We start from the raw sequence: 22,197 nt of genomic DNA on the forward strand, positions 1-22,197 counted from the left end.
TCCCTTTTTAAGATGCTATACTGGTTCCAAAATACACCAAACAATGGGTCTTTATTTTACTGAAATCAGTTTCTGGGTGATGTTCATTGATTGACCACCAGCCGTTCCCTTCCTTTCCTAATCCAACAACACTTTGGTCTTTGGAACGAGTTAAACTTGAGACCTGGAATTATGGCCCTTCTTTTTTTATTAACCTCCTTTTCTGCGGGCAGTAGGCCAATATACATTGCCAGATTGTGTCTTCATATCTCTTATTGCCTTTGTTTGATTGTCTGTTGGGCCTGCCGATTTAAAAATGTCTCTTGACTAATGCATAGTTTAAAAAAAAAAAAAAAAAAAATTTCTTCAGTAAAGCCCTCTGCAAGAGCTATTCTGTTTTCTCTTATGGATCTTAAATTTGTTCTTCTTCAGTCATCCTTTTACCCCTTGTATGTGCGCACTCTGCTTTTATTATATTGTGAGATATTATGAGATTTTCTCCACGCGTTTTGTTGATGTCTTGGTGTCATTTGTGGATTGGCGGAAAATTTTCATTCAGACTTCCAAAATGCCAGGAGAAATGACAAGATTCTGACTGGATGCTTAAGAATTGCCCTCTGTCCTCCTCAAGACCTTGCACTTAACCCTAGAACGCATGACGTTAAAAATATACATATTAACGTATTGGGGCCTTTTAGGCCCCCATGCACATAATGTAGAAAAACACACTTGAGTAACTTTCACAAGTTTTATTTCAAAATTGCTCAATAAAATATGAATAGTGGAAATTATAATTTTTCACAGAAAACACAAAAAAAATCTTTTTTTTCCCAAATTTCACACAAAGACATGAAAACACACAAAAATGCATAGAAATCTATAGCAAACTAGCTGCAGCTACATTTTTATTCTAACTTTCTTTTCTATTATATTAGTCTTCCAAACAATTCTGACATGTTATTTTTTCAGAAGAGTGTTCTTTGCAAACAGTTTCCTTACAAGTGGAACAATATCGCTCAGTTTTCCTCTCTGTTTCTTGGACACATAAAACGACACTTTCGTTTTCTTTCTCCTGGCTCTGGAATAATCTGAAACTGTACGCCACACCGTTTCATTGCTTCTTTAGTTTGCTTTGGCAAGCCTTTCAAGTCGCTTCGCTCTATCATGTGAGGCATTACAAGTTCATGACAAAGGTCCTTCAAGAATATGCGTCTCCTGTCCTTCCTCTGTGCATGAAATTCCGGATGAGTTTCTGTATAAATAATGAATGAATTTAGGGCTGCTACATCAAGCATATTTGAAAATAGTACTACAGGCCATCGTTTTGTTTGCCTCTTACACGAATATTCTCCCACCATCTCATCCATTTTGTCTACACCTCCTTTTGTTTTATTGTAATGCAGGATGATTTCTGGTTTCAATTTTTTGTCATTGCTGTCAACACTGCAATTGTGATGCATGGTACTGAGTAAAATTACAGATTTCTCCTTCTTCGCCTTGTAAGATACCAAAGTCGCTTTGTTATTGAATCCAAAGACACTCTCATAAAGTGCTCACTGACGATTGTGTTTCAGTGCTTCTGGAATTTCTCGTCTGTTTTGCTTTATAGTACCAACAAGTGTAATAGCTTTTGCAAGCAGAAAATTGCCTAGTTCAACATTGGTGAAATAATTGTCCATGGTAAAGTTTCTACCTGAATTGTATATTGGAACAGCAAGAGTTTTGACTATTTCAGACCCCAGATCCTTCTGTACTGGTGCACCAACCTCTTTGCCACAGTTGATTACGGCATTTATGCCATAATAATTTGCAGAATCACACATCCAGAAGATTTTTATTCCGTACTTGGCTGGCTTGCTGGGCATGTATTGTATGAACTTGCAGCGTCCTCTGAACGGTACAAGTTGCTCATCTACAGTAACATTAGTACTAGGATTGTAAAGTTTTGTGCAATTTTTGATAAATATGTTCCAGATATAACTGATAGGGGCTAATTTGTCTGTTTCAATCCTCGCTGCACGAGTTCGCTTATCATCAAAGCGAATGATTCTCCTAATTTCCTCATATCTGCCCACTGACATTGTCGCCTTATAGTGTGGATCAGAAAGTGGGTCCAGAAATAATTCTCGTATTGGGACATCATACGATTTTTGACTCCCTGCCAGCAGCAAAAGTCCAATATATGCATAAAGTTCCTCTTTTGAGATATTTTTCCAGGACTTATTTTTTGCAGAAGCAATACGTCTTCCTTCTAGGTTTGAACATAATAGGATCTCTTCTGCAAAATTGTCAGAAAAATAAGGACAGAATACATCTTTAGGGGTAAAGTAACTGGGACTTCCCACACCCTGGCCCCTCCACCAGCGTTACTGAGTACAAATAAAGTAACTTGAGACACAAACACTACTGAGAACATGATAAAAATAGCGGGGGCCTAAAAGGCCCCCAATTCGTACAGATGTAGTTTTCACCAAATAAGCATTGTTACACCATAATGCCTATGAAAAAAATTATATTAACAACTGGATATTATCAACAACGACATGCTTGAGGAATACCTGGAGTTTCAAAATTCTAACTAAAGTAATTTTGCAGATAATAGCAAAAATGTAAGCATGGGGGCCTAAAAGGCCCCCAATATGCGTTCTAGGGTTAAACAATGAAAAGTTTTTACTATGCTTTATATTTGGTGAGACTGTGCTGTTGAGGCCATCCTGGCATATCTTTGAGTTATACTAGCTCGTGGTGAATGAGATCCTTGAGCTATACTACAGCTTTGTGAGCACACACCCCTCCAGCCCCAGATCTTGCTTCTGGCTCTCATCCAAGGCTCAACTAAATCAAAGAGCGTTATGAGACATTTTCCTGCTGCCACTAGAATAATTATTCCACGCCATTGTAAGTCGGCCAAACCTGCAGAATTAGTGAAATTAATTTTTTAAAATGATCGTCTCCACAAATTGGAAGCTCTCACTGCTGATGATAGAGATTAGGCTTATCAAGCGGAATGTCTCTGGTTGCCCTGGACCGACTTTAAAACAAGGCCCGTCATTTCCTCACTGGCTGGTTTTTAATAATGTTATAATTAAAAGGCAGGTATCATTGCTTGGAGTACTTGCACACTGTGCTCCTCTTGCTTCCTTCATCATTCAACCATTCATTACCTCCTTCCCTTCATGCTCCTCCTTTTCTTCCCACTTCCTTTTACTCTTCTTTCCTGTCAGGTGCATTTACACAGCACGAATATTGTCAAAGAATATCCCTAGGAACTCTCGTTTCACCATAATCCTAAGTCTAAATAGGATGCTGGTTACCCGACAAACGGGCAGAACGCTTGCTCGTTGAGTGAAATGTTTTAATTTGCCCAAAAGATCATCACTTTTGGCAGTATGTAAACTGGACTTGTGCTGACGAGAACTGTGGCCGCTTATGTGCACTGACTGATCTATTACAGATGGCATCTGAAGCGCCCATCTGCCTGTCTAAACGGGCTACTAAATGACTGCCGACTGGCAAACGATGGCGGTCGTTTCGCAATGGGCATCACACACTGTAACTGCACCTTTATATTTTTACATGGCTTTTTTCCCTGGTTCCTAATTTTGGGTTATTGATGTAGCAATAAGTTTTTATTATGAGCAATACTCTGTAAACCTAATTCATGTCTATACCGCCATGCTCCTGTAATCATTGTTGTATGTCTTGAATGCACTTTTTCTTCTACATTCAATTTCTTCCTGTTTTAATTGCAAACTTGAATGAAAACTTAAATAAAAACAAACTTATAAAATGCAAAGGTGACTGAATAGTTAGTATAGAATAGTAAAATATCTTGCCTCTGGGATGGACAACACAAATAGGCTACTGTATTCACATTGCATGTTTCTGCTTTTTTCCAGATACCCTTGTTGCAGTCTTAGAACGGGATACATTAGGGATTCGTGAGATCAGACTCTTTAATGCAGTTGTACGCTGGTCTGAGGCAGAGTGCCAGAGGCAGCAGCAACCAATAACCTCAGAAAACAAACGGAAAGCGCTTGGCAAAGCATTATCACTTATCCGTTTTCCACTTATGACTATTGAAGAATTTGCAGCAGGTATCCTAAAGTAAACATATTTTATTGTAATTTATTTACACTATTGCTGCTGTATATAGATGGGGGTGGTGGCTTGTTTTATCTCACTTTCACAAATGATGTCCCCAAAAACCTTTTATACAAATAAAATAAATGCAGCTTGTCCTAGCCTAGGTCCAGCACCAGCTCTCTACAGCTGCCACGGTCCCTGCGAACTGGCTGCAGTGATGACATCACCGCTATAACGCATATCCCCAATAACTGAGCTCCGTGCCTCTGTTAGGCTGGTTTCACAATTTCCTTTGGGTAGTGTTGCGTTCCCGTGTGGTTAGTGGGCAATTCAAAGCGATGTATGCGGACGCATCCGCATAAAACGCATGTCCCTGCATACCCAATGTTAGATAGGTACGCAGGACGCATGCGGAAGTAGGCGGGGCTTAAGGGAAGAAGTTTGGAAGTAGGCGGAGCTTAAGGGAGGAAGTACGCAGCCCTACGCACTCTACCCCAAACGCAAGTGTGAAACCGGCCTTAGAGTAGACAGCACGAGCCGCTCAGAGTTGCTGAGCTTTACTGATTGGCTGCAGCACTTTTGCCATAACATCAGGATTGCAAACAATAACACATTGAGAGCTGCGTTGGAGACTTGGCACGGTGCCCAATGAGGGTGAGAAAAGCAGTTTTGCTTTGTTTGTTTTGCTTGTTTTTTTGTTTGTATTTTTTAAACTGCAGACGGGATTTTCTGATTCATCAAGATATTTCTGCACAAAACGCTGCAAAATGTTTGCACAGCACAAAGTTGAGCAAGAAAATGTCGACTTTTGGTGTTCATGCGTCACTTTTGACCAGTTCCGCCAAATTGGGCAGAGCTGGGGAGCAACTGGGACAGGGCATTACAATGCCCACCTGGAAAATGTATCAAAAGTGACGTCAGTACATTTCGCCAGAAACATTACTCCAGTCTTTGACTGAAGTAACCTCTCTGGTGAAGCGCACAGAGGCGTACACCAGTAATAAGGTGCACCAAACTCGTTAAGTGGCATGCCCATCTTATACCTACACACCCCTTCATTAACACTGTCTTTCAAAACGGCAGACTAAGGCCATGTGCACACGTTCAGGATTTTTCGCGTTTTTTTCGCGTTTTTTCGCTATACAAACGTGATAAAAACGCGAAAAAAACGCTAACATATACCTCCTATTATTTACAGGGTATTCCGCATTTTTTGTGCAAATGTTGCATTTTTTTCCGCGAAAAAATCGCATCGCGGAAAAAAAAAGCAACATGTTCATTAAAATTGCGGAATTGCGGGGATTCCGCACACCTAGGAGTGCATTGATCTGCTTACTTCCCGCACGGGGCTGTGCACACCATGTGGGAAGTAAGCAGATTATGTGCGGTTGTACCCAGGGTGGAGGAGAGGAGACTCTCCTCCACGGACTGGGCACCATATAATTGGTAAAAAATAAAAGAATTAAAATAAAAAATAGTCATATACTCACCCTCTGATGGCCCGGTGCATGCTGCCGCTTCCGTTCCTTTAGCTGGTCTGTGTTCAGGACCTGCGATGACGTCACGGGCTTGTGATTGGTCGCGTGACCGCTCAGCGACCAATCACAAGCCGCGACGTAATCGAAGGTCCTGAACACACACAGCATCTATAGGAACGGACGCCTGCAGGTGAGTATAACCTTTTTTTTTTTCTTTTTTTATTATTATTTTTAAACATTCTATCTTTTACTATTGATGCTTCATAGGCTGCATCTATAGTAAAAAGTTGGTCACACTTGTCAAACGCTATGTATGACAAGTGTGACCAACCTGTCATGGAAAACTTTAGCATTCTGCAAGCTAATTACGCTTGCAGAATGCTAAAAAAAAGGGAAAAAAACGCAAAAAAAAAAGCGGATTTCTTGCAGAAAATTTCCGGTTTTCTTCAGGAAATTTCTGCAAGAAATCCGGACGTGTGCACATACCCTTAAAGGGACTCTGTCACCTCAAATTGGCCAGATATGTAATGACTTTTTATCTGTCTGATAAGCGGCGTTTCATCTTCATTGACTGCTTTGAGTAAGAAGTTATAATGTTTAATGGCTAACAAAAATAAAATAAATTATAATGACGCAAAGCAAGCTTTTAAGACTATTCGGGTGTCTTCATCAGCATTTTATGTATAACAATGTATGTGAAGAAATAAATCTTCAATTCCATTTCCAAAAAAAGTTGTGTTTCCGTGTAAAATGTAAAGAAAATAAGAATGCAATGATTTGGAAATCTTCTATAGCCATATGTTCACAACAGAATATAGAACACCTCAGAAGTTGAAAGTCAAACAATTTTTCTGTTTCATATAAACCAATTAACAAATTTAGAAATTACATTAACACATCTTAAAGTTGTGATAGGCTTAATTTAAGGTTGGAAGAGTATGTGGTACAAATAAAAAAAAAACACAGCTTTTGGGTCAATTTTCAACTAAGTCAAATGACTGTGTATAAAAAGGACATGTTAGAGAGGCAGAGTCTCTCAAAAGCAGAGATGGTCAGACTTTCACCAATCTGTGAACAGCTGCACTTGAAAATTGTGAACCAATTTCAGAAAAAATGTTCCTCCATGTTAAATTGCAAAGACTTTAAGTATCCCACCATCTTCAATACATGGTCATCAAAATTTTCAGAGATTCTGGAAAAATAGGGACAAGGCTGTCAGTTAATATTGGATGCTTGTGATCAATTGTCTTTTGGGCGACAGACTAACTAGCATGATTTGGTCATGCATATCATGTATGCGCTCAGGAATACTTCTAGAAATCATTTTCTGATCAGTTTGCCGTGTAATCCATAAATGCAAATTAAAGCTTTATCTTTCAAAGAAAAAGCCATGTATCAACAAACTCTAGAAACACTGCAGTCTTCTCTGGGCCAAAGCTTGTTTAAAATTGAGACTAAATGAAAAACTGTTTTGTGGTCAGATAAATCAAAATGTGAGCTTCTTTGTGGAAACCAGACACCGAGACCTGCAGACTCCAGAGTAGGACCATCCAGCTTATCAACGCAAAGCTCAGTCTAACTCTCTGGTATGGGTTTGCACTACACTGTGTTCCAAATTATTATGCAAATAATATTTCCTCATATTTTCTCTAAATTACCTATCTGAATTGCAGTCATTGTTGTTTTCCAGTCATCTACTATCCTAGTATAATTGCAATGTTTTGGAACAAACTGCCTATGAAAACAATATCTTTAAAAAAAAAAAATAATAATAAACACTCAAAATGCATGTTCCAAATTATTATGCACAGCAGAGTTTTCAACCTTTTTTATTTTATTTTGAACAAAAAAATGGTCGATTGTGAAGTTATAAGCATTATCAGCTGATTACAAAATGAAATCAAACCGTTTTCAAGTGAAAACTTTATTCTAGGTGATGTTACATTTGCACATAGGACCCCTTGTTGGAAAGAAGCTTCTGAACTCTCTCGTCCATTGAATTTGTCAGTTTTTGGATGGTTTCTGCTTCAATTGTTTTGCATGTGGACAGAATACCCTCCCAGAGCTGTTGCTTAGATGTGAACTGCCTCCCGCCATCATAGACACTCCTTTTGATGATGCTCCAGAGGTTCTCAATGGGGTTGAGGTCAGGGGAAGATGGTGGCCACACCATAAGTTTGTCCTCTTTTATGCCCATAGCAGCCAGAGATGCAGATGTGTGTTTTGCAGCATGAGACGGTGCATTATCATGCATGAAAATGATCTTGCTGCGGAAAGCACGGTTCTTCCTCTTGAACCATGGCAGGAAGTGTTGTTTTAGAAACTCCACATAGATTATGGAGTTCATCTTTACCCCCTCAGGGATCATAAAGGGGCCGACAATCAGTCTCCCCATGATTCCAGCCCAAAACATTACTCCACCTCCTCCTTGTTGGCGCCTTAGCCGTGTTTTCGTGGGGTGTCCATCAACCAGCCATCCTCCACTCCATCCATCTGGACCATCGAACATTGCACGGCACTCATCGGTGAACAAAACAGTTTAGAAGTCAGTCTTCATGTATCGTTTGGCCCACTGGAGCCATTTCTGCTTGTGTGCAGTGCATAGAGGCGGTCGACAGGATGGCTTACGCACAGCTGTAAACCTCTGAAGGACCCTGCATCTTGTTGTTCTGGGGACGTTGGAGGCACCAGCAGCTTCAAAAACTTGTCTGCTGCTATGACAAGGCATTTTTGCAGCTGCTCTTTTAACCTTACGCAATTGCCTGTTGGAAAGAGTCCTCAATTTTTCCTTATCAGCACGCACACGTGTGTGCTGGGAATCAGCTACATACTTCTTGATTGTGCGATGATCACGATGAAGTGTCTTGGCAATGTTGATTGTAGTCATGCCTTGACCTAAATACTCCACTATTTGTTGCTTCTCAGCAGCCGACACATCCTTTTTCTTTCCCATTTTGGCAAAAAATGTAGGCTGCTTAATAATGTGGAACAGCCTTCTTAAGTGGTCTTGCCTTGATTTGGACACACCTGCCAAACTAATGTGCACAGGTATCTGCAATTGCTTTCAGTGATATAAAGAGCCCTGACACACATCACCATCAATGACAATGAGTTTAAATGACAAACAAAAAAATTCTAACCTTATCACTCCTAAACTCTTTGTGTATAATAATTTGGAACACAGTGTAGTGCCTGACAGGGGCAGCTTACCCACATGAAAGGCACTATCGATGCAGAGCATTATATAGGGGATGTAGAACAACATATTCTCCCATCCAATGTATTTCATGGAAGGCCTTACATATTTCGACAATACAATGATAAACCACATACTGGGTCTATCACAACAGCATGATTTCACAGGAGACGTCAAGTGATGAACTGGCCTTGTGCAGTCCGGACCCTCTCACTAATAGAAAACATTTGTCGTGTTATGAAAATTAAAACCCAGCAAAGAGACCTAGTACTGTTGATCAGCCAGAAATCTACATCAGACGAGAATGGGACAACATTTCTCTCTAGTAATTACAGACTGTAGTAAAAGGGGTGATGATACCCAATGGTAGACATTGTCCTGTCCCAACTTTTTAAGATATTTGTTAGGCTAGGTTCCCATTGCGTTAATGGGATAGCGCTAACGGACAGCGTTGCACGGCGAAATTAACGCCGTGCACCGCGTCCGTTAGCGCTCCCATTGCCGGCAATGTTAGAGCGCATTGCTAGCGCGTGTCATTTTCGGCACGCGCTAGCGATGTGCCGGTCTTTTGTAGCGCGCCTCGGACGCTGCTTGCAGCGTCCGCGGCGCGCCAGAGGTCCGTTCCCCGCTCTCGCAGATCGGGGATCTGCGAGAGCGGGGACGTTAACGCGACCCCTGAACGCGGCCCCGAAAAAGACATTGCGTTAGCGCAATCCGCTAGCGCTCGCGCTAAACGGATTGCACGAACGCAATCTGAACCTAGCCTTACTGCCATCAATCTCTGAGTTAACTCTCTCAAATGAAATGGAAAAATATCTACCTTTTCATCTTTTGATGTGCTCTGTTCTGTTGTGAAAAAAATATGGTTATAAGAGATCTAAAAAAATTTCTCGTTTTCTATACTTTTTACACAGCGCACCAACATTTTTGGAAGTAAGGTTGTATAGACAAAAAGCGCAGAGACATTGCAGAATAAATGGACATTTAAGAATCACAGAATTAATTTGGAGAGTAAATTCTTAATTTGAATAGATATCCAGTGTGAAAGATTTTATTTATTTTTTTGTCCCTAAATCATATTAGAGACCAGACTCCCTCTTTATTTAAAAAATCGGATGTTTCAGATTTAGTTTTGAACAATTTCCTTGTGCGAAATTTAGTGCTGTATAAAGCATGTCAGACATTCATGGCTCTGTATTCCAAGACCCTTTTTGTCTTTGTGATTTGAAATTTCCTTTTTAATATACCATAACTTTCATATGGCCATAAAGACCCACTCCACTCAATGCTCCACTTTTCATATAAAATGTTTTTATGTAATAAGTATTCCACAATACCTTCTATCTGAACAGCCATACACTGTGGGTGAATATGGTAAGTTGCTTGGCTGAGTTTCCATAATATAGATCTTCACATGTTAAAGGGAACCTGTCAGCAGATTTTGCCGCTATAAGATACGGCCACTGCCTTTCAGGGCTTATCTACAGCATTCTATAATGCTGTAGATAAGCCCCCGATCCGACCTGCAAGTGAAGAAAAATAAGTTATATTATACTCACCCAGGGAGAGGGCGGTCCAATGGGTGTCGCAGGTCCTGGTCTGGCGCCTCCCATCTTCTTGCAACGCCGCCCTCCTGCTTCTTCATTGCTCCCCGGCATTGTGCTCCTGCGCAGGCGTACTTCTCTGCCCTGTTGAGGGCAGAGTAAAGTACTGCAGTGCGCAGGTGCTGGGGAAGGTCAGAGAGGCCCAGTGCCTGCGCACTGCAGTACTTTGCTCTGCCCTCAACAGGGCAGAGAAGTACGCCTGCGCAGGAGGGCGGTGTCACTAGAATATGGGAGGCCCCGGACCTGGGACACCCATCGGACTGGGCCACACAGGACCGTCCCCCAGGTGAGTATAATATAACGTATTTTTCTTCACTTGCAGGTTGGACCGCCTGAAAGGCGTTGGCCGCATCTTATAGGGGCCAAAACAGGTGACAGGTTCCCTTTAACCATGCTGAGACATGGCTAGGTGATTTGATTTTTTTTTTTTTTTTTTTTTTTAATACAATACCTTTCATATGGTTCATGTTGTGTCCTGTAACCAAATGTTTGGCCACAGGGAAATAGATCTTTTGGTCTGTTATTGTGTGCCGATGAGGCCTCATCCTTGTTTTTTGGTTTTTTTTAACGTTATGTTGGTCTGTCATTCCTCGCCTGGCAGCTCTAAAATGGATATATGGACTGGATTAACACCAGATCCCAGGGGTTACCCCGGCCTTCACCCTTTAACCTTGTACAGGGATATGGACAAGAACCCCTTGGGTGTGGTCCCGAAGTCAGCTGCTGGCCGATGTGGCAGGCTCCCAAAAGTAGTGAGATAGCCGGGTCTGAACCTGGAAGACTGTCAAGGCACAAATTTGCTAGGCAAAAGAATGGCCAAGAAATGGCTGCAGTCAGACAACAAGAATAAAACAATCCAGCATGAGTGGAGATGGCACAGAGACTTTATCTGGTAGCGCCCATCACTAGGCTAGGAGTATTTGTAGGGTGTGGTGCTGTTCAGTTGGCCAAGTGCACACCCATAATGCCGTAGACTAGACTGCACTTCAGATTCCAGCCTCCGTGGCTAGGCAGAGCCTGTACCAAGCAGAACTTCTGTTCTCGATCTTAACTCCATCACCAGAACTGCCCACAGGATGAAAATGGAGCCTGGTGCCAGAAGCAGACATTGCAAGTTCCAGAAGAGATTTGATGGGTTTTAAAGAGTAACTTTTTTATTTCTTAATTATTGATCAGTCTTTGCAAATGAATACATTTTTGTAATGTACGCCATTACCTTATCTTGCTTATTTTTCTCCCAAACTGAAGCCTGAAAGGGCTGTTTCAACTGCATTGTTCATAACTACAGGTGTACCAAATATCCCTATTCTTGTGTGAACTTTTCTTCTCTTCTCACCCCTCAAGACAGATGAAACCTTTTTTTCAGCCTTCAGTTTTTGGAGAAGCAAGATAAGGTTCTGAGGTACATTACAAAGATTTCTGACTTTGCAAATGAAATTTTAAAAAAATTACTCTTATGTTTGTCATTTTTTCCCAATAGGAGAATAGTAATAGGAAAATGAGTGCACAGAATCATATACACCACACATTAAATGTAGAAAATGTGATTATTCCTTAAATCTTCTACACCTACTGTTTTTTGGGATCTAAGATTCCGGGACATTAACATGTTATACGTCCAATGTGGTACCTAACACTGCGCACTAAATGTCCTTCTGCAGGTCTTCATGTTGAGGACTCAAAACAGAAACTTAAAGCAGGGATATGAGGTTTTATCTTCTTACAACTACAGACAAAAAATGTACCGGTATCTACCTTTCATTCCATGAACCAAATGAAAGTTGTGATATTAAAAGGCACTTTCAAATCTTAGATACAGAAGGGTCTATGAATAATATTTCCTTACAGTCACTGATGCACTTAAATCCTTTGATAGATTTAGGCCAGTTGGACAAAATAATGGAAACACCTGGAAACATCAACAAAAGTTAGTTTAATATGGAGTAGGTCCACCTTTTGCGGCGATTACAGCCTCAATTCTCCGAGGTATGGATTCATACAAGGTATGAATTGTTTCCAAAGGAATTTTAGCCCATTCTGCAGTTAAAACACCCTCCAGTTCTTTGAGCGACGATGACGGCGGAAATCGACGTCTAACTTGAATCTCTAAAATTGACCATAAATGCTCAATAATGTTGAGGTCTGGGGATTGTGGGGGCCAGATGAGATGCTAACCTTCATTAGAATGTTCCTCGTGCCATGCTTTAACGATTCTAGCTGTATGAATTGGTGCATTACCATCTTGAAAGATGGCGTTCCCCTCCGGGAACAGTGCTTGAATCATTGGATGCACTTGGTCGCCCAAAATGCCTAAATAATCTCTGCTGTTAATTCTTCCATGTAGGGATAGCATTGGCCCGGCGGATCTCCACAAAATAGCACCCCAGATCATCACAGAACCTCCGCTATGTTTTACGGTTGGGAGAAGGCAGTCTGGATGGAATGCTTCTTTCGGCTGTCTCCAAACGTACAGTCAGCCGGAGATCGGAAATGGGGTAAACGATGATTCGTCTGAGAATATCACATGTTTCCACTGCTCGAGGGACCAATTCTGGAGGTTTCTACACCACTCTAAACGCTTGGAAACCTTTGTCATTGAGAGCAGCGGTTTTCTAATTGCAGCTCTTCCGTGGAATCCAGATTTGTGCAGCTCCTGACTAACAGTTTTCCTGGAAACTGGGTTCTGTAGGTGTTCATTGAGCTCAACATTGATTTTCGAAGCCGTGGTCTTGCGATCCTCTCTCACAATTCGATTTAGAGTCCGACTTTCTCTCTGTCAGCTTTGACTTTTGGCCGGACCTGTGCTTTGCTGCGGACGTTTTTCCTTCTCTTTCAAACGCAGTCATTACTTTGGAGACAGTACCTCTTGACACGCAAGCATTCAGGCACTTTCTGTTACACTAGCGCCTGCCATACGAGCACCAACAATTTGGCCTCTTTGAAAATCCGAGACGTCTGCCATTGGTATCCGGTTCTCATCAATGTTCTTACAATTATGCAAAACAAACAGTTAATTTACATACACATCACATAACACAAATAATCAACTACAAAACATTACCATATGTCAAGGTTTGCATGTTTATCACATGTTCGAAGATTATGATGCCAAAACGTTAGGTGTTTCCATTATTTTGTCCAACCCCTGTATGTCTGATTTAGGTTTCAGATCTTCTGGGGTGCAGCTATCACAGATGGTTCTACTGGGCCTGGAGTGGATGACAACCTGCCAGTGTGTATCTGGGAACACACATCCAGCTGCAAATAACATTCAATTGAAAACCTATTGTGGAGCATAAAGTTAAAGGGAACTTGTCCCCAGGTTAGGCCGATACGAGTTACGGCCACTGCCTTTCTGGGCTGATATACAGCACCTTATAATGCTGTATATAAGCCTCCAACCTGACCTGGAAGAGGAGAAAAATAACTTTTATTATACTTGCGGGGCGGTCCGGTCTGATGGGTGTCGCTCTTCTTGGTCCGGCGTCTCTCAACTTCTTGCAATGCTGCCCTCCTGCTTGCTTCATGTGAATAATGCATCCCTGCATCATCCACACGGGCTCCCTGGAATTGCGCTCCTGTGCAGGCCTACTTATCTGCCCTGTTGAGGGCAGAGAAAAGTCCTGCAGTGCGCAGGCATTGGGCCTCTCTGACCTTTCCTGGGGCCTACACACTGCAGTACTTTGCTTTGTCCTCAACAGGGCAGATAAGTACGCCTGCGCAGAAGCGCGATGCCGGGGAGACTGTGTGGATGATGCAGGGACATGTCATCCACATGAACCAAGAAGGATGACTGCATCACAAGAAGATGGGAGGAGCCGGACCAAGAAGAGCGACACCCCTCGGACCGGACCGAGCCGCAAGTGAGTATAAGAAGTTAATTTTCAGTTCTTCCAGGTTGGGGGCCGATATACAGCCTTGTAGAATGCTGTAGATCAGCCCTAAAAGGCAGTGGCCACATCTCATATCTGCCTAACCTGGTGACTGATTCCCTTTAATGTCCCATTTTCTGGCTGCAATATAAAAATAATGTCCTCCATTATGGCCCAATACATACATTAATAATGTCCCCAGTTGTACTCCATACTTTAGCAATGTGCCTTCCCTTGTCGGCCCATACATTATTAATTTATGATGGTGCCACAATTTTGGCTTTTCCAACTGTATCAAGGCATAAAAGGTGGACGCTATAGCTACTGTATGGGTGTCGCTGGGGACTGTGCCACTACTGCTGTATTTAATTACAAAGTGAGAAATCTCTAGTGTATGGGGGCAGAAAGATTAATTTTACTATTGTAGAGGGTCACAAAAGTGCAAGTTATAGAAGTTCTTAAGCATTAGCACTGCGTAGGGGCCATAGGTGAGGAGGACATTTCTACTGTGAGTGGGTCATAAATGGGTACATCACTACAGTTTTTTATTTTTGGGGATATTGTTACTGTGGAGGGAAGAAAAGGGAAGAAGTTTTCCTGTGCAGGGCACCAGAGTGGTACTTTGAAACTTTTCTTCATCTGGCACAATGTATAAGTGGGGAAAAAAATGGGAAAGATCCTCTAGAAATTATTAGCCACAGATGTTTGTTACATTCTGCAGAGATGAGTCGTAGCTAGATTAAGTCCTAGTCCGTGCTAGATGAAGATAAGTGAAAATAAATTACTTTAATTGGAGAATTCAATGGATTTACATAATTTTACACTATAAACCATTTACAGAGCCCCTGTGTTTAATGTCTCTGGTGATCATTAGTATATACTGTAAATGTACAATATATCTGCAGAGCTCCTGTGTATAACTCTGTGGTCATCCTTATTACGGTTAGTACTGTGGTTTTTGTTAAGTTTGGTAGTATTCAATTGCAGTGTTGATCATATGTGGTCTGGTCATGGTGTGGTGGTGTTTGTCCCTTGTATAAGGGTGGATAATTTCCAAGACTATGAACACTTATGGTGTGTTGGCATTTTATTGGAATTTTATTTGCATTTGTATGTGGTGTTATTGCTATTTTTGTTTTGGTGTAATAGTTTGTTCAATAACGGTATGGCGATTATTATCTGGTAACTATGACTCTATTATTTTAGAAATATTACTTAGAAAATTCTTATTGCTGCGTTTTCTGTAAAGATGTCTAGTATATATTTTATGTCTTTCTTTACGGTGGAAGTGGGGGGAACGCAGACATACCCTTTATAGAATCTAGCCACATAACGGGGGCGGGCTTGCAGCTGATCTTCATGCTGGAGGTGAGGCACATGTATAATTTTGCTTTAGGGCTCATTGATCTCTAGTTCAACAACTGCTCCATTCACATTGGACTCTTCAGAGCCTTGGTTCTCTGAAGGTGGAGGACCCAGTGGTCCGAACCCCTAGCGATTGGGAAGTTAACTCCTATCCTGTGGATAGGAGAAAACTTTCAAACTTGATGATAAGCTTCAACTAATCTTCCATCAATTTAGGGACAATAAAACTTTTACTCATCTAAACTAATCCAATTAAGGATTTACTCTCCAACCTCATTCCGTGTCCATTTATTATATGGTGTCTGCTCCTTTTACATATACATACATTTACGCACTATACATGTGCACACATGTGTTTCTTCAGATACTTTGTTATACCATACCTGCAGAAGAGACCGAATTAGTCTTCAAGGCTAGTAACCTCATTTTTTATTAGCCATGAAATGGTATCATGTTTTGTTTCTCCTACTGCGAGCAATATATAATATTTTTCAACTGGCTAACACAGTACAAAACCTTAATCTCTTTTGTATAGATTTAAAAAATAATCCTGCTCCTTTGCAGTGTTCATGTTAACCACTTCCTGTTCTTTAGAGAGCTCTTTCTCATTATAGCCAGGATGACTTTTCATAACACATCTATTACAATCCTGGAGACAGATAGCACATGATCTACTATAGGCAATGGGTAGTGGACACCGCTTGCCCCCTTCCCCTCCCTGCCCAGTGGCCACCTTGCAGAGGATGCCTAGACCACTCTACCAGCAGTGAGTGAGTTGTCTCCAGACTCTAGTTTCCTATGTTCATGAGGCTACATAAAGAAATATCTACCTGGTGCACCCCACTAATGTTCACTGTGCTGCAGCAATGTCGACACACATGACCACTGCAGGCAATCACGCTATCCTTATCAGTCACACATGTACATGGCTGCAGCCCTCTAGGCCTATATTTGTTGATCCTGCAAAACCCATTTACGGTAATTTGGGAAGTGTTTTTTTGTTGTTTTTCTTCCTACAATTTGCGTTTTAGCTGTAACCTTTCTCTCCCTTAATTTTGTTTTCTCTAGGCCCAGCTCAGTCAGGCATACTCACTGATCGGGAGGTGGTCAGTCTTTTCCTGCACTTTACAGTAAACCCCAAACCTCGAGTAGAGTTTATAGACAGGCCAAGGTGTTGTCTTCGTGGGAAAGAATGTAATATTAACCGTTTCCAGCAGGTAGAAAGTCGATGGGGTTACAGTGGTACCAGCGATCGAATAAGGTACTGTATTTGTAATCTATGTATGGTGAAACCATAAATGCTGCATGTTCTATAGCATCTCTCCATGATTGGACTGTAAGCCTGGAAAAAAAACAAAATCTCACAATCACACTTGTTGTGCAGCCACTCTTTTAAACTGAGGAAGTAGTTCATGTCAGATACATTTTCTTTTTCCTACTATGAGAGCTCATTAGTGATGCTCACAGAATGCCCCTTTTTATATATATAAAGAAAAAAAACTTGCCATCTCCCCATTAGAGCTTCCATGTCTGAAAATTAAACATGTCACCCAGTATTTACAGCGTAAAATCAAGTGATCAGGCCATTTTTAGTGATGAGCGAACGTGCTGGGATAAGGTGTTTTCTGGAAATGCTCATGTGCTAACCGAGTAACTTCGGCGTGCTCGAATAATATGCTCGAGTCCCTGCGGCTGCATGTCTCACGGCTGTTCGACAGCCACAACACATGCAGGGGATTGCCTAACAAACAAGCAGTCCCTGCATGTGTTGTCTGTCGAACAGCAGCGAAATATGCAATGTTTTATTTTCTTTCTGTGAAAGAGGACCATGTTTGTATGTAAAAACTTGTCAAAGGAGTCCTAAGAGGACGATGAGTGGTTCTGACAGGCAGTGCACAATAAGCCAATTGCAGCTGAATTAACCATGAACAATGAACATGTCCGGGAGTACAACTCATTTGCTCAGATGGGCTAGAACAGCGGATGACCTGTTTGAGGGTCATTGCTCTCTAAGGGAAACAGAAGGCCACCCTTTAGAAGGGAAACGAGCGCATAATTTGGGTCAGGAGTGGAAAAACAAGGCCTGGTTGGATGAATTCACTTTCTATTGCACTATGCTGATAGGAAGGTCAGAATTTGGCAGAAGCAGCAAGAATATCAGATCTGTTCCTATCAGGTGTCGAAAACTCAGGCTGGTGGAGATAGAGTAATGGTGTGTAATGTATTTTTTTGCATACCTTGGCTCCCCTAATACATGTGAATGGACAGTAGGCAGGAGCAGAAGAAAGAAACTTGGGTGAAATGAAAGTAATCGCGGCCACCCCTCAGTTACCTTTATTTCCCCTCAGTTCCTTTCTTCTGCTCTGTGCCTGCCTACATTGCGGTTAGGCATTCTGTTAGTCACCGCTGGTTCCTATGACTGCACTGTCCGCTTTCATTTAACCCGTTTGCACATTGCACTTTCCAATAGCAGTTTATACATGTATGTTCTAAGTACTGTTACCTTGGTTCTAATTTTGATGATCTCTTTAGTCATTTTATTTGCCATTTGTCACTTTATTCATTTACGATTAATTGCCTTGGCATTTCTATGTATGACACTTTTTACCATTTACTTGTTGGTTGAAAAATATTTTTATATATTTAATAAAAACCATTATATATGAAAATAGCGACATATTGTGAATGGCCAGTCGCCACTCATCTAGGTCACATGATGCACCGCTTTTGGCATTCAAAACCTCACTATGACATGGATTCCACTAGATGCTGAATTGTGGTGGTTCATCAGTGTCCTTCTTAAATGTTCCAGGCAAGGAGAAGAGAATTGAAGGAGGTTTCCACCTGTAGTAGTTGCATGTCGGACAGATTTATGTAAATGGAATAAGTTACATTTTTATTACTAAAATATTTAGAATTGAGAGTCCTCAGTGGTTGATACCTTTTAATGGCTAACTGAAAAGATGGTAACAAATTGCAAGCTTTCGAGACTACATACGTCTCTTCATCAGGCAAGATATATTTCTTTCCTGTATTTTTATTACTGTTACTTCTCAACTTTTTGCTGAACTTTTTTTATTTATTTTTTTGTATTGTAAACATTTCAGGTTCTCAGTTAATCGACGAATATTTGTTGTGGGCTTTGCACTTTATGGTTCAATACATGGTCCAACAGACTATCAAGTTAATATACAGGTATGAGTATTGTATTTATTGTGTCATAATGTAACCTATAGCGTTATTACGGTATATAGCCAGAAAAAAATCCAGTCCCAAGGTAACTAAACAACCTGACCTAGTTTGCCTCTTGTTCTTCAGTCATTTTCTGGCTAAATGCTACCAATTTGTGCCAAATGTATGCTGCCCGATACAATCAATGTCATATAATTAGCTGTTAGCCAAATCCTTAGGTATCTCCCATCTCCTAGTTTCAGCTGAAGCTACTTGATGCAGTGTGTATGCTGCCAGAACCCTTAGGTGTCTCCCATCTCCTAGTTTCAGCTGAAGCCACTTGATGCAGTGTGCATGCTGCCTGAACTCTCAGGTGTCTCCCATCTCCTAGTTTCAGCTGAAGCTACTTGATGCAGTGTGTATGCTGCCAGAACCCTCAGGTGTCTCCAATCTCCTAGTTTCAGCTGAAGCCACTTCATGCAGTGTGCATGCTGCCTGAACTCTCAGGTGTCTCCCATCTCCTAGTTTCAGCTGAAGCTACTTGATGCAGTGTGTATGCTGCCTGAACCCTCAGGTATCTCCCATCTCCTAGTTTCAGCTGAAGCCACTTGATGCAGTGTGCATGCTGCCTGAACTCTCAGGTGTCTCCCATCTCCTAGTTTCAGCTGAAGCTACTTGATGCAGTGTGTATGCTGCCTGAACCCTCAGGTATCTCCCATCTCCTAGTTTCAGCTGAAGCCACTTGATGCAGTGTGTATGCTGCCAGAACCCTCGGGTATCTCTCATCTCCTAGTTTCAGCTGAAGCCACTTGATGCAGTGTGCATGCTGCCTGAACCCTCGGGTGTCTCCATCTCCTAGTTTCAGCTGAAGTCACTTGATGCAGTGTGTATGCTGCCTGAACTCTCAGGTATCTCCCATCTCCTAGTTTCAGCTGAAGCTATGTGATGCAGTGTGCATGCTGCCTGAACTCTCAGGTGTCTCCCATCTCCTAGTTTCAGCTGAAGCTGCGTGATGCAGTGTGTATGCTGCCTGAACCCTCAGGTATCTCCCATCTCCTAGTTTCAGCTGAAGCCACTTGATGCAGTGTGCATGCTGCCTGAACCCTCGGGTGTCTCCATCTCCTAGTTTCAGCTGAAGCCACTTGATGCAGTGTGTATGCTGCCTGAACTCTCAGGTATCTCCCATCTCCTAGTTTCAGCTGAAGCTACGTGATGCAGTGTGCATGCTGCCTGAACTCTCAGGTGTCTCCCATCTCCTAGTTTCAGCTGAAGCCACTTGATGCAGTGTGTATGCTGCCTGAACCCTCGGGTGTCTCCCCTCTCCTAGTTTCAGCCGAAGCCACTTGATGCAGTGTGCATGCTGCCTGAACGCTCAGGTGTCTCCCATCTCCTAGTTTCAGCTGAAGCCACTTGATGCAGTGTGTATGCTGCCTGAACTCTCAGGTGTCTCCAATCTCCTAGTTTCAGCTGAAGTAACCTGATGCAGTGTGTATGCACTAGTTTCAGCTGAAGCCACTTGATGCAGTGTGCATGCTGCCTGAACTCTCAGGTGTCTCCCCTCTCCTAGTTTCAGCTGAAGCCACTTGATGCAGTGTGTATGCTGCCTGAACTCTCAGGTGTCTCCCATCTCCTAGTTTCAGCTGAAGCCACTTGATGCAGTGTGCATGCTGCCTGAACTCTCAGGTGTCTCCCATCTCCTAGTTTCAGCTGAAGTAACCTGATGCAGTGTGTATGCTGCTTGAACTCTCAGGTGTCTCCCATCTCCTAGTTTCAGCTGAAGCCACTTGATGCAGTGTGTATGCTGCCTGAACCCTCAGGTGTCTCCCATCTCCTAGTTTCAGCTGAAGCCACTTGATGCAGTGTGTATGCTGCCTGAACTCTCAGGTGTCTCCCATCTCCTAGTTTCAGCTGAAGTAACCTGATGCAGTGTGTATGCTGCCTGAACCCTCAGGTGTCTCCTCTCTCCTAGTTTCAGCTGAAGCCACTTGATGCAGTGTGTATGCTGCCTGAACTCTCAGGTATCTCCCATCTCCTAGTTTCAGCTGAAGCTACGTGATGCAGTGTGCATGCTGCCTGAACTCTCAGGTGTCTCCCATCTCCTAGTTTCAGCTGAAGCTGCGTGATGCAGTGTGTATGCTGCCTGAACCCTCAGGTATCTCCCATCTCCTAGTTTCAGCTGAAGCTACTTGATGCAGTGTGTATGCTGCCTGAACCCTCAGGTATCTCCCATCTCCTAGTTTCAGCTGAAGCCACTTGATGCAGTGTGCATGCTGCCTGAACCCTCGGGTGTCTCCATCTCCTAGTTTCAGCTGAAGCCACTTGATGCAGTGTGTATGCTGCCTGAACTCTCAGGTATCTCCCATCTCCTAGTTTCAGCTGAAGCTGCGTGATGCAGTGTGTATGCTGCCTGAACCCTCAGGTATCTCCCATCTCCTAGTTTCAGCTGAAGCTACTTGATGCAGTGTGTATGCTGCCTGAACCCTCAGGTATCTCCCATCTCCTAGTTTCAGCTGAAGCCACTTGATGCAGTGTGCATGCTGCCTGAACCCTCGGGTGTCTCCATCTCCTAGTTTCAGCTGAAGCCACTTGATGCAGTGTGTATGCTGCCTGAACTCTCAGGTATCTCCCATCTCCTAGTTTCAGCTGAAGCTACGTGATGCAGTGTGCATGCTGCCTGAACTCTCAGGTGTCTCCCATCTCCTAGTTTCAGCTGAAGCCACTTGATGCAGTGTGTATGCTGCCTGAACCCTCGGGTGTCTCCCCTCTCCTAGTTTCAGCCGAAGCCACTTGATGCAGTGTGCATGCTGCCAGAACTCTCAGGTGTCTCCCCTCTCCTAGTTTCAGCTGAAGCCACTTGATGCAGTGTGTATGCTGCCAGAACTCTCAGGTGTCTCCCCTCTCCTAGTTTCAGCTGAAGCCACTTGATGCAGTGTGTATGCTGCCTGAACTCTCAGGTGTCTCCCATCTCCTAGTTTCAGCTGAAGCCACTTGATGCAGTGTGTATGCTGCCTGAACCCTCAGGTGTCTCCCATCTCCTATTTTCAGCTGAAGCCACTTGATGCAGTGTGTATGCTGCCTGAACCCTCGGGTGTCTCCCCTCTCCTAGTTTCAGCTGAAGCCACTTGATGCAGTGTGTATGCTGCCTGAACCCTCGGGTGTCTCCCCTCTCCTAGTTTCAGCTGAAGCCACTTGATGCAGTGTGTATGCTGCCTGAACCCTCGGGTGTCTCCCCTCTCCTAGTTTCAGCTGAAGCCACTTGATGCAGTGTGTATGCTGCCTGAACCCTCGGGTGTCTCCCCTCTCCTAGTTTCAGCTGAAGCCACTTGATGCAGTGTGTATGCTGCCTGAACCCTCGGGTGTCTCCCCTCTCCTAGTTTCAGCTGAAGCCACTTGATGCAGTGTGTATGCTGCCTGAACTCTCAGGTGTCTCCCCTCTCCTAGTTTCA

The 22,197-nt window shown here is 42.7% G+C and overlaps 1 protein-coding gene across 1 annotated transcript in view; it reads left to right on the forward strand.

Moving 5' to 3' along the window:
- The window catches only part of BTBD2 (BTB domain containing 2), a 101,095-nt gene that overhangs the window by 69,636 nt on the left and 9,262 nt on the right, over positions 1–22,197 (forward strand). Inside the window, exons 5-7 of the mRNA XM_077272254.1 lie at positions 3,879–4,076; positions 16,649–16,841; positions 18,688–18,775. Of these exons, the coding sequence (XP_077128369.1) occupies positions 3,879–4,076; positions 16,649–16,841; positions 18,688–18,775 (479 nt within the window). The remainder of the gene's footprint in view (positions 1–3,878; positions 4,077–16,648; positions 16,842–18,687; positions 18,776–22,197) is intronic.

The sequence above is a fragment of the Ranitomeya variabilis genome, chromosome 1 (genome assembly GCF_051348905.1).
Source record: "Ranitomeya variabilis isolate aRanVar5 chromosome 1, aRanVar5.hap1, whole genome shotgun sequence".
Lineage (NCBI taxonomy): Eukaryota > Metazoa > Chordata > Amphibia > Anura > Dendrobatidae > Ranitomeya > Ranitomeya variabilis.